Source organism: Phocoena sinus, chromosome 7, assembly GCF_008692025.1.
Source record: "Phocoena sinus isolate mPhoSin1 chromosome 7, mPhoSin1.pri, whole genome shotgun sequence".
Classification (NCBI taxonomy): Eukaryota; Metazoa; Chordata; class Mammalia; order Artiodactyla; family Phocoenidae; genus Phocoena; species Phocoena sinus.
The window spans coordinates 34,168,498-34,181,981 of NC_045769.1; the positions used below are offsets into that span (position 1 = coordinate 34,168,498).

Below are 13,484 nucleotides of genomic sequence, written 5' to 3' on the forward strand. Positions count from 1 at the left end.
CTTGTATTTGCAAATAGTGATAGATGTTACACTTTCTTTTTATTGCTTGCTTGTTGTATATGGGGTTGTATTTTTATATCCTTTTTTACGTGTGTATATTTTAGCCTCTTGTAGCAGAAGCGATTCCTAATCTTCACAGCCCAGCAACCACAAGCACTTCAGCCCTGAACAGCCTAGTGGTCTCTTGTGCATCTGCTGTCGGTGTGAGAGTGGCTGCTACATATGAAGCTGGGACCTTGTCTCTTAGGAAAGTTATGAACTTTTATAGTACAGCCCCTTGTGAACCTGGAGCTCAGGCAGGCAGTAGTCCCATAGGCCCAGACGGTCTGAAAGATAGCAGAGAAGAACAGGTTAAACAGGAGTCAATGCAAGGAAAGAAGAGTTCAAGTCTTGTGGATATCAGAGAAGAAGAATCAGAGGGAGGCAGCCGAAGACTCTCTCTCCCTGGATTGTTGTCACAAGGTAAGGAAATAACCGGCTTTTGTGAGTTGACTTTTGGTGAATCCAAGATGCTCCTGACATCACATGCCATGTTATAATAAATTCGCTTTCCTAACATATTCATATGTCAAAATTTATTTAATTAAATAGCTTTTTAAAAGCTACATGTTTCTCTGCTTTAGAAATAACTTCAGACCCTCACTTTTTCATAATACCTGCTTCTGCTTATGAACCTTGTTTTGAGTCTTATTTGATTGTTCTGGAATGTAGCAGTAGCCTCCTTATTTCCTGGGTGGGCCTGGACTCCAGATCGATGAAGTTGCAGATGTGATCATTGTGTCAATGAGGAGTTAATGTACTTACGCCCTGAAAGTGAGGATGGTTTTAAGCTTCAATAAGAGAAAGCTTCATTTTCTGAAACCATTAGCAATCAACTTCTTAGAATATTGAGAATATTGCACAGTTGTTTCTTCTACATTTCTCACTCAGTTCAGGAGTCTCAGTCATCTAGACTTTTGCTTCTCAAGGTGGCCTGCAGACCAGCAACATCAGCATCATCTGGGAGTTTGTTAGAAATGCAGGATTTCAGGCTGCATACCAAACTTAGTGAATCAGAATATACATTATAACAAGATCCCAAGGTGATTAACATGCACATTAAAGTTCAAGAAGTATTGGATTAGATCAACCAGGGGTTGGCAAAGTTTCTCTTTTTTTTTTTGCCCTGACCAGCAATTGAACCTGTGCCCTTGGCAGTGAAAGCGCAGAGTCCTAACTACTGAACCAGGGAGTTCCTGGCAAACTTTCTCTATAAAGAGCTAAAGAGAAATATTTTGTGATTTGTAGGCCATACAGTCTCTGTTACAACTACTTGACTTTGCTTAAAAGCAGTCATAGATAATACATTAATAAATGAGCTATATTCCAATAAATCTTTATTTACAAAAACAGGCAGTGGACTGTATTTGACCCATGGGCTATAGTTTAGAGCTTTGCACAAAATGGTATAAACCAGTGGTTAGGAAGTTAGGAATACTAGACTAGACTAAAACTTACCTTTTCTGCTATGTCCCTATTCCCTACCTGTGTTCTACTTATTGCTCTCTCTTGTGCCACTGAGTACTTTTGCTATCCTGCCTCCTGATTCTCATTGCCACTAGATTCATCTGTGCAAATAAAACCCTAGTCCTGATTTTATATGTGTGTGTGTGTGTGTGTGTGTGTGTGTGTGTGTGTGTATCCCATGAATTCTGCTAAGTCTGAAGAATAATCTTGGGCCAAAATGTTCTCATTCTGAAATGTCCTTTAGCATTTTCAGAATAATATAATATTTGAGATCTCCTTGAACCACAAATGTGGGATATTGATTTTTGTCATGCCATTAGACCATGTGAAATATGCAATTCTACTAACAGACTTATTTCTTTAGGTTAAATTTTACTTAGTAAACTTAAAGTATCTTTAGAAAAACTTTTCCATGTACTCTTTTTCTCTCTCTTTTAAAATGATCTAGAATACATCTTTGAGGAAACCTCAAGTAGGTGTATTTGAGTCTTCGTATGTACGAGTGGATGATACATTCACCAGAAAAGATTGTGATCTTAGCCGGGGATGATCACTTTCTTTGTGGCCCACAACTTAATGACCAAGTGACTTAAGTCTATACCTAGTGACATTTGATGATTTTCTTCAAAACATATCCTGTCACCAGATTGGTGTACAAGATTTACACAGTGTTGTACGCCTTTGTTACAATTTTGAACACTCTAAAAGATGTCAGCATTCTTTTTTTTAAATATTAACTTCTCTATAAAATAATTTAAAGTAGGCAGCAAAATACAAAATCTTTTTAGTACTTCCCATTCATAACCATTTCCTCACTGTAGAAACTTTTAAGTTTTATGTCTAAAATAAATCTTTTGTTACAATATTTATAGTATGCTTGACCTTAGACCTTAATTTGAAAAGGCTTAACTTTTTCTTTTTTTACAGGCTTATTAAATATCTTCAAGTACTCTTTCCCTGTGGCACTAATTATAATATTGAAATGATCTAGTTTTAGTACTGATTAGATCATGGCCCTCATTAGGTGTTTTTTTTTTTTTTGCGGTACGCGGGCCTCTCACTGTTGTGGCCTCTCCCGTTGCGGAGCACGGGCTCCGGACGCGCAGGCTCAGCGGCCATGGCTCACGGGCCCAGCCGCTCCGCGGCACGTGGGTCCTCCCGGACCGGGGCACGAACCCGTGTCCCCTGCAGCGGCAGGCGGACTCTCAACCACTGCGCCACCAGGGAAGCCCAGAAAGGCTTGACTTTTAACTCTGCTTTGAAATGGGAAAAATATTTGTTAGCCTTAATGTAGTATTTTGTTAAGCTTATTCTTTAGAATACCAGTTCCATAGGATGTCACGTAGACATTCTGTATAACAAATGTTATACAAAAAAGGATTTTGTGGCTAAGTGTTTGGAAGTGGGGCAGGGTTAAACAGATTTAAACAGGGCTTTTAATTGCAGGACTTTTCAGTACCTTTAGCATGCTAATGCATGTGTGTGAATCTCTACAGGGCAGGTAGGGGGGAGGAAAGAATGCAGTAGGCAGTGTTTACCAAACTCATTTGACTACTTAATCCCCATTTTGCAGAGAACCTGTAGAATATGCTTCACAAATACCATGTTAGTGTATTTCTTTGAAAATCAACAGTTCATTAAAGTGGTACCTTTTATCTCACCCATCTACTCCCTCATGATATCTCTGGTTTGTTTTCAGTCTCCCCCAGGCTCTTGAGAAAAGCTGCAAGGGTGAAAACGCGGACAGTGGTTCTGACCCCTACATACAGTGGAGAAGCGGATGCGCTCCTGCCTTCTCTGAGAACAGAGGTGTGGACCTGGGGGAAAGGGAAGGAAGGACAGCTGGGGCATGGTGATGTTCTGCCTAGGTGAGTGCTGCCAGTGTTTACTGTTAGAAATTAGCTTAAACAAATAACCTCTCTCCTGGTGAAGGTCTCCAAATCTCATTTCCTCATAGAGGAAATCTGGTTTCTTCTAACTCTAGATTATTATACACCATTAACTCTGATAAAAAACAAAACAAATACCTCCCACCCCAATCAGTCTTAGTCTTGAATTTGTTTCTAGTAATAAAGGACTTAAGTATCTATGGTATATCTTTCCATCTCTTCTTTGATGTATATTCATCTTAGAATACAAAAAGGGGTGTTTGGGATAAGATTGTATTTCATTGGAACACGTGAATGGTTCAAATTTTTAACTTATAAAACACAACCAACAATTTTTTTTTTTACCTGAAAGAGGTCTATCTGCTGCTGCCAGAATAACTATAACCACAGTAATAAACCATGTCTATTCATGTAGATCACGGAAAAACTGTTTTGTTTAAGAGAAACTCTTATGATATTAACAATAGATATTTGTGAAAGTGTGTAAATAGAATGATTATCTAAAATAGCCAGTTAATATAAATGTCTCTTATTCCTAGCAGAGTGAAAGCAACTAATATGTTAAAAAAATGACAACTCCCCTCTTTGGTTGTATTTCATTGTCCTAAGTATATTCTCTGCCATATGAATCATTCAGTTGTTTTATGATTCTTAACAGATTCTGAACTATGGTGGTTAATTAGTGATTAATAGACAAAGATTAGGTTGAAACCATTCAAAATTATTTATATTTAGGAGTAGATTGAACATACATCCAGTATTTTTATTTTAATGTTTTCTTTTGAAATATTTACTTTTACTTGAAAGCACTTACTCCGTAATTTGAGAAAGGCCATGATTCTTGCTGAGAATACTTCTTACTTTGAATTTGTATGTGTCTGTGTATGTTTTTCTTTAAGGCTTCAACCATTGTGTGTAAAATGTCTGGATGGTAAAGAAGTAATCCATCTGGAGGCAGGTGGTTACCATTCTCTTGCACTTACTGCGAAATCCCAGGTAGGAGACAAACTATTAAAAGCTGATCTTAATTTCGTGGAAGGCCAACCTGATGAGATTGGACCATCATTTATTGAGTATATGCTGTGTGTCAGGCAACAATCCTGTATCTCATTTGGTCTTTTCAGTGTTTTACGTTGCATTGTATTATTTCCATTTTACAGGTGAGGAAAGGGAGGTTTAGAGAAATTACGTAACTTGGCTAAAGTCACACATGTGACTGTAGACTTTGGATTCAACATTGGCCTACTTGACAGAGAAGCTTTCTATAACGTGCTCTTATGGAAAAATAGCACTGAGTTTTCTAGGGTATTGGTGAATTTCTGTTTTCTGATGAAGAAAATCCATAAGTAAGACGCTAAGAAACCAAAACGCATTTCTCTCTTAAAATTGTGGGACCTGAAAGTGACCTCCAGAATCATTTAAAACCATGCCCATATGCATAAACCCTCCTAAGGAAAGTAGTTTTTCAAACTTATTCTTAAATATATTCATATAATGATTCTTCATCAGTCCCTTTATCTTTTTAAGAAAAGTCAATAAAAGATTCTAAAACCTTTAAGTGCTTTATTTTAACTATCACATAGTAGGATAGCCAAAAAGCTATTATAGCTCATATAAATAAATATAAATATTAGGAAAGAAAAGGATAATTTTATTTTTATTAACATATGAATCATCAAAAAGCTTAAAAATAAGAAATTAGGAAGGTGGCAAGTTACAAAATAAGCATAAAAATTGCTAGCTTTCTTTAATACATAAGGTGAAGCAGAAAGCATACTTGGGGAAAAAGAAGCTGTTCACAATTACAACAAAAGTATTAAGGAAATAGGAACATCGTTAACAGGAAAAGTGTAGAGCCCACATGACACAAATTCAAGAACTCTTCTAAGTTATAAAAGAAAATAGGAGTAAAGAGAGAAATTTTATTTTTATTATTTTCTGAATTTTATTTATTTTTTTATACAGCACGTTCTTATTAGTCATCCATTTTATACATATCAGTGTATACATGTCAATCCCAATCGCCCAATTCAGCACACCACCATACCCACCCCACCACGGTTTTCCCCCACTTGGTTTCCATATGTTTGTTCATCTGAGTCTCAACTTCTGCCCTGCAAACCGGTTCATCTGTATCATTTTTCTAGGTTCCACATACATGCGTTAATATACGATATTTGTTTTTCTCTTTCTGACTTACTTCACTCTGTATGACAGTCTCTAGATCCATCCACGTCTCAACAAATGACTCAGTTTTGTTCCTTTTTATGGTTAATATTCCACTGTATATATGTACCACAACTTCTTTATCCATTCGTCTGTTGATGGGCATTTAGGTTGTTTCCATGACCTGGCTATTGTAAACAGTGCTGCAATGAACATTGGGGTGCATGTGTCTTTTTGAATTCTGGTTTTCTCTGGGTATATGCCCAGTAGTGGGATTGCTGGGTCATATGGTAGTTCTATTTTTAGTTTTGTAAGGAACCTCCATACTGTTCTCCATAGTGGCTGTATCAATTTACATTCCCACCAACAGTGCAAGAGGGTTACCATTTCTCCACACTCCCTCCAGCATTTGTTGTTTGTAGATTTTCTGATGATGCCCATTCTAACTGGTGTGAGGTGATACCTCATTGTAGTTTTGATTTGCATTTCTCTAATAATTAGTGATGTTGAGCAGCTTTTCATGTGCTTCTTGGCCATCTGTATGTCTTCTTTGTAGAAATATCTATTTAGGTCTTCTGCCATTTTTGGATTGGCTTGTTTGTTTCTTTAGTATTGAGCTGCATGAGCTGTTTATATATTTTGGGGATTAATCCTTTGTCTGTTGATTCGTTTGCGAATATTTTCTCCCATTCTGAGGGTTGTCTTTTCGTCTTTTTTATGGTTTCTTTTGCTGTGCAAAAGCTTTGAAGTTTCATTAGGTCCCATTTGTCTATTTTTCTTTTTATTTCCATTACTCTAGGAGGTGGGTCAAAAAAGATCTTGCTGTGATTTATGTCAAAGAGTGTTCTTCGGGGCTTCCCTGGTGACGCAGTGGTTGAGAGTCCGCCTGCTGATGCAGGGGACACGGGTTCGTGCCCCGGTCTGGGAAGAACCCACATGGCGCAGAACGGCTAGGCCCGTGAGCCATGGCTGCTGAGCCTGCACGTCCAGAGCCTGTGTTCTGCAACGGGAGAGGCCACAACAGTGAGAGGCCCGCGTACCGCAAAAAAAAAAAAAAAAAAAAAGAGTGTTCTTCCTATGTTTTCCTCTAAGAGTTTTATAGTATCCGGTCTTACATTTAGGTCTCGAATCCATTTTGAGTTTATTTTTGTGTATGGTACTAGGGAGTGTTCTAATTTCATTGTTTTACATGTAACTGTCTAGTTTTCCCAGCACCACTTATTGAAGAGACTGTCCTTTCTCCATTGTATATCTTTGCCTCCTTTGTCAAAGATTAGTTGACCATAGGTTCGTGGGTTTATCTCTGGGTTTTCTATCTTGTTCCATTGATCTATGTTTCTGTTTTTGTGCTAGTACCATATTGTCTTGATTACTGTAGCTTTGTATAGTATAGTCTGAAGTCAGGGAGTCTGATTCCTCCAGCTCCTTTTTTTCCCCTCAAGACTGCTTTGGCTATTCAGGGTCTTTTGTGTCTCCATACAAATTTTGAGATAATTTGTTCTAGTTCCGTAAAAAATGCCATTGGTAATTTGATAGTGATTGCATTGAATCTGTAGATTGCTTTGGGCAGTATAGTCATTTTCACAGTATTGATTATTCTAATCCAAGAACATGGTATATCTCTCCATCTGTTGGTATCATCTTTAATTTCTTTCATCAGTGTCTTATAGTTTTCTGCATACAGATCTTTTGTCTCCCTAGGTAGGTTTATTCCTAGGTATTTTATTCTTTTTGTTGCAATGGTAAATGGGAATGTTTCCTAAATTTCTCTTTCAGATTTTTCATCATTAGTATATAGGAATGCAAGAGATTTCTGTGCATTAATTTTGTGTCCTACAACTTTACCGAATTCATTGATAGACTCTAGTAGTTTTCTGGTGCCATCTTTAGGATTCTCTATGTATGGTATCATGTCATCTGCAAACAGTGACAGTTTTACTTCTTCTTTTCCAATTTGTATCCTTTTATTTCTTTTTCTTCTCTGATTGCCATGGCTAGGACTTCCAAAACTATGTTGAATAATAATGGTGAGAGTGGACATCCTTTTCTTGTTCTTGATCTTAGGGGAAATGCTCTCAGTTTTTCACCATTGAGAATGATGTTTGCTGTGGGTTTGTCGTACATGGCCTTTATTATGTTGAGGTAGGTTGCCTCTATGCCCACTTTCTGGAGAGTTTTTTTCATAAATGGGTGTTGAATTTGTCAAAGGCTTTTTCTGCATCTATTGAGATGATCATGTGGTTTTTATTCTTCAGCTTGTTAATATGGTGTATCACATTGATTTCTTTGCATGTATTGAAGAATCCTTGCATCGCTGGGAGAAATCCCACTTGATCATGGTGTATGATCCTTTTAACGTGTTGTTGGATTCTGTTTGCTAGTATTTTGTTGAGGATTTTTGCATCTATATTCATCAGTGATATTGGTCTGTAATTTTCTTTTTTTGTAGTATCTTTGTCTGGTTTTGGTATCGGGGTGATGGTGGCCTCATACAATGAGTTTGGAAGTGTTCCTTCCTCTGCAATTTTTTGGAGAGTTTGAGAAGGATGGTTGTTAGCTCTTCTCTAAATGTTTGATAGAATTCACCTGTGAAGCCATCTGGTCCTGGACTTCTGTTTGTTGGAAGATTTTTAATCACACTTTCAATTTCGTTACTTGTGATTGGTCTGTTCATATTTTCTATTTCTTCCTGGTTCAGCCTTGGAAGGTTATACCTTTCTAAGAATTTGTCTGTTTCTTCCAGGTTGTCCATTTTATTGGCATAGAGTTGTTTGCAGTAGTCTCTTAGGATGCTTTGTATTTCTGCGGTGTCTGTTGTAACTTCTCCTTTTTCATTTCTAATTTTATTGATTTGAGTCCTCTCCCTCTTTTTCTTGATGAGTCTGGCTAACGGTTTATCAATTTTGTTTATCTTCTCAAAGAAACAGCTTGTAGTTTTATTGATCTTTGCTATTGTTTTCTTTGTTTCTATTTCATTTATTTCTGCTCTGATCTTTATGATTTCTTTCCTTCTGCTAACTTTGGGTTTTGTTTGTTCTTGTTTCCCTAGTTCCTTCAGGTGTAAGGTTAGATTGTTTATTTGAGATTTTTCCTGTTTCTTGAGGTAGGCTTGTATAGCTGTAAACTTCCCTCTTAGAACTGCTCTTGCTGCATCCCATAGGTTTTGGATTGTCATGTTTTCATTGTCATGTGTGTCTAGGTATGTTCTGATTTCCTCTTTGATATCTTCAGTGACCTCTTGGTTATTTAGTAATGTATTGTTTAGCCTCCATGTGTTTGTGTTTTTTACGTTTTTTCCCCTGTAATTCATTTCTAATCTCATAGCACTGTGGTCAGAAAAGATACTTGCTGTGATTTCAGTTTTCTTAAATTTACTGAGGCTTGATTTGTGACCCAAGATGTGATCTATCCTGGAGAATGTTCCATGTGCACTTGAGAAGAAAGTGTAATCTGCAGTTTTTGGATGGAATGTCCTATAAATATCAATTAAATCTATGTGGTCTATTGTGTCATTTAAAGCTTGTGTTTCCTTACTAATTTTATGTTTGGATTATCTGTGCATTAGGTTAAGTGAGGTGTTAAAGTCCCCCACTATTTTTGTGTTACTGTTGATTTTTCTCTTTTATAGCTGTTAAGAGTTGCCTTATGTATTGAGGTGCTCCCATGTTGGGTGCATATATATTTATAATTGTTATATCTTCTTTTTGGATTGATCCCCTGTTCATTATGTAGTGTCCTTCCTTGTCTCTTGTAACATTCTTTATTTTAAAGTCTATTTTATCTGATATGAGTATTGCTACTCCAGCTTTCTTTGGATTTCCATTTGTATGAAATATCTTTTTCCATCCCCTCACTTTCAGTCTGAATGTGTCCCTAGGTCTGAAGTGGGTCTCTTGTAGATAGCATATATATGGGTCTTGTTTTTGTATCCACTCAGCAAGCCTGTGTCTTTTGGTTGGAGCATTTAATCCATTCACGTTTAGGGTAATTATCCCTATGTATGTTCCTATGCCCATTTTCTTAATTGCTTTGGGTTTGCTTTTGTAGGTTCTTTTCTTCTCTTGTGTTTCCCACTTAGAGAAGTTCCTTTAGCATTGTTGTAGAGCTGGTGTGGTGGTGCTGAATTCTCTTAGCTTTTGCTTGTCTGTAAAGTTTTTGATTTCTCCATCAAATCTGAATGAGATCGTTGACAGGTAGAGTCATCTTGGTTGTAGCTTCTTCCCTTTCATCACTTTCAGTATATCTTGCCACTCCCTTCTGGCTTGTAGAGTTTCTGCTGAGAAATCAGCTGTTAATCTTGTTGGAGTTCCCTTGTATGTTATTTGTCGTTTTTCCCTTGCTGCTTTTAATAATTTTTCTTTGTCTTTAATTTTTGCCAATTTGATTACTATGTGTCTCGGTGTGTTTCTCCTTGGGTTTATCCTGTATGGGACTCTCTGCACTTCCTGGACTTGGGTGGCTATTTCCTTTCCCATGATAGGGAAGTTTTCAGCTATAATTTCTTCAAATATTTTCTCTGGTCCTTTCTCTCTCTCTTCTCCTTCTAGGACCCCTATAATGCAAATGTTGTTGTGTTTAATGTTGTCCCAGAGGTCTCTTAGGCTGTCTTCATTTCTTTTCATTCTTTTTTCTTTATTCTGTTTGCAGCAGTGAATTCCACCAGTCTGTCTTCCAGGTCACTTATCTGTTCTTCTGCCTCAGTTATTCTGCTATTGATTCCTTCTAGTGTAGTTTTCATTTCAGTTATTGTATTTTTCATCTCTGTTTGTTTGTTGTTGAGTCTTCTAGGTCTTTGTTAAATATTTCTTGCATCTTCTCGATCTTTGCCTCCATTCTTTTTCCGAGGTCCTGAATCATCTTCACTATCATTATTCTGAATTCTTTTCTGGAAGGTTGCCTATCTCCACTTCATTTAGTTGTTTTTCTGGGCGTTTATCTTGTTCCTTCATCTGGTACATAGCCCTCTGCCTTTTCAACTTGTCTATCTTTCTGTGAATGTGGTTTTTGTTCCACAGGCTGCAGGATTGTTGTCAAGAAATTTTATTTTTAGATGAGAAGAATCAACATTGCAAAAATGCCATTTCTCCTAGATTATTAAATCAGTAGAGTGTAAATTCTGTACAATCCCCAAATATTCCAATAGAATATTTACAACTTAATAAAGTGATTCCCAAAAGTATTCTAGGAGAATAAACGTAGGAGTTGCCACATAAATTCTGAAAAAGAACAGAAAGGAAGAGTAAGAATTATCCTTATAAAATATATTATAAAACTACAAGCAGATTATTATAACAGAAATATACCTGTAGAATTGAAATAGACCCAAGTGTATATGAGAATTTAGTCTATGATAAAAAGTGGGCATTTCAAATCAGTTGGAAAAACAAGACTGAGTGTTCATTAAGTACTGTTAGAACCACTGGCTTCTTTTTTCCAGAAGAAAATTAAGATAACTTTACATATTCTAATTCCAGATGGAGTAAGGATGTAGATTTTAAGAAATAAAACCTTACAGGTGTAAGAACACAGTTAGGTGATTTTTTTTTTCAGTAATCTTAGGAGTAGAAAAAGACATGACATCAAAACCAGGAATTAGAAAGTGAAGGTGATATGTTTGTCTCCGTAATAATTCAGCAGTCCCATACAGCATAAACCAAAACACAAACCAAAAAAACCCCATAAACTAAATTAAGATACATAACATACAGGAAAAAAAATTTGTAACATATATGACTGTGTTATTACCTGGTCCGTAAAGAAAAATTGTGAAAGGACATTTGTATGTCATTCATAGAAGAAAAAATAGAAATGGCCAGCAAGAAATGAAAAGGTGGTCAACTACTCAGTAAGCAGATTTAAATTAAAACAAAATTTTCTCACCTATCATGTTAGCAAGGATTGCATTTAGTACTAAGTGTTGGTGAGAGTGTGGGGAAAAGGTACACACAGTGCTGGTGGGAATGGAATGTACACTGGACTTTGCTGGAAGACAGTTTGTCAGTATGTATCAAAAATCAGAATGTGTGTTCATTGACCCAGAGTTCTTTGCCTAGGAACTTATCTTAAGGAAATATATACACTAATATATATATCCAAGGATTTTAAATGTAATTTTTATATTAAGTAATTGGAAAGAAATTATTAATAAATGTACTTACTTCGTTAGGTAATTGATTAAACTATACCCACAGTGGAGTTTTATGTAGTTATTATAAATGATATTGTAGCTCTGTACTTGTTGACCTAGAAAAATGTCAGTGCAGAGCATTACATAAAAAACATCAGGTCACAAAACAGCATTGATAGTAGAGTCCCATTTTGTATATTCATTATATCTAGTAGATATTAAAATTTCTGGAATTATACTGATATATGTGTATGTTCCTAAAACAAGGTAGTATCAGTAGTTATCTCTAAGTGGTTGATTCATCAGTGGTTTTCACTTCCTTTTTATTTCTTCGTACTGTCACAGTCTTGTACAGTGATCATGAATTGCTTTTATAATCAGAATAAACAAAACCATTTTCATTAAACATAGCCATTGCAATCTGGTTGTTTTTTGTCTGTAGTGGAGCATAGGTATTTTTGTGTCTCCTACAGCAACTCTTCATGTATAAAAAGGCTCTCTAGTCATTCCATAGTACTCCTATCCACAGAGTAAAAAATCATGATTACTTTTTCTTCATGGTACTTACCTTTTTTTTAAAAAATCGCTTTCTTTGTAAGAGGCAGTATAGGATAGTTCCTGGGATTAAATCCTGGCCCTGCTGCTTACAAACTTGTGACCTCCCTGGGCCAATTTCCTTATTAAAAAAAGGGTTCTTGTGATAATGAAACATTAATTAATACACAGAAAGTATATTCAGAACAACGTCTGGCAGGTAATAACCCCCCCCAAAATATTAGTTACTGTTATTATTAATCCTTGGACTGTGTCTTAACTGTGTACTCTATCTCCCCATTATCTCAGTCTTGTTTTAAAATGAATTTCCTTATTATTAGTTATTCTAAAGAGTGGAAAGCTAGTATAAGTAATCTGTGTGTAACTGTTGGTATATATATGTTATTATAAAAGTTCAGAATTGACATGGAAACTCAGAGTCACATCTCTTACCGACTCTCCTGTTGTTTTCTAATAGGTTTACTCGTGGGGTAGCAATACCTTTGGTCAACTTGGGCATTCCGATTTTCCAACAACAGTTCCTCGTCTTGTAAAGGTACTTTAGTGAATTTGATAACTTTTATAGCAACTTATTCCAGAATTCTAAGTTAGAACACTTTATATTTCTCCATTTCTTGTTTTATAAAATTAGGAGAATTGTATACTTGTAACCTAAGTTTGTTATGATGTACGTTAAAAAAAAAAAAGTGAAGCCACTTGTTTTCAGGCTAAACATTTCCTTTTTTTGATGTGTTAGTGTATATTTCTTTTCTTCTTGGCTTCATTGTGCATTCATAGTTTGTTTTTTTTTTAAGTAAAAATGAACAAGTTCATTCTTTTAAATCAAATGTTTCTAGCACTGTGATATTGACTTTTGAGCTTTATACTACCAAATAATGCCTACTCTGACCTCTCACCTAAGTTTGACTTTTAAGTGTGACTTTTGTATAACATTATTTGATGGTTTGTTTTGTTTGTTTTGTTTTTACATACATAGTAGTAAAACCTTTTCTAACCCTTTTAATTTTCTACAGGGAAGCTAAAAGCATAGATAATTTCTTCACTGCTGTGTGAATTGGTTTTAGTTTATGTAATGCTATTCAGAGATTGGTAACTTCTAGTCCCTTTGATGCAGTTTTAGAGGACTGTTTCTCAACCTTTTTTTCTGCCACAACGTCCTGCAGAAATACAAAATTCATCAATAGTATTGACTCCTTATATAAGATTTGTTTGTTTTGGGGGGTGTTGTTGGCAGGGAGTAG

At 36.0% G+C, this 13,484-nt stretch overlaps 1 protein-coding gene across 5 annotated transcripts in view; it reads left to right on the plus strand.

Annotated features, from left to right (window-relative positions):
- The window catches only part of ALS2 (alsin Rho guanine nucleotide exchange factor ALS2), an 87,375-nt gene that overhangs the window by 25,893 nt on the left and 47,998 nt on the right, over positions 1-13,484 (plus strand). For all 5 annotated transcript variants that reach the window (XM_032637747.1, XM_032637745.1, XM_032637744.1 and 2 more), the window contains exons 5-8: positions 105-462; positions 3,206-3,374; positions 4,295-4,391; positions 12,701-12,778. In XM_032637747.1, coding sequence (XP_032493638.1) covers positions 105-462; positions 3,206-3,374; positions 4,295-4,391; positions 12,701-12,778 — 702 coding nt within the window. The remainder of the gene's footprint in view (positions 1-104; positions 463-3,205; positions 3,375-4,294; positions 4,392-12,700; positions 12,779-13,484) is intronic.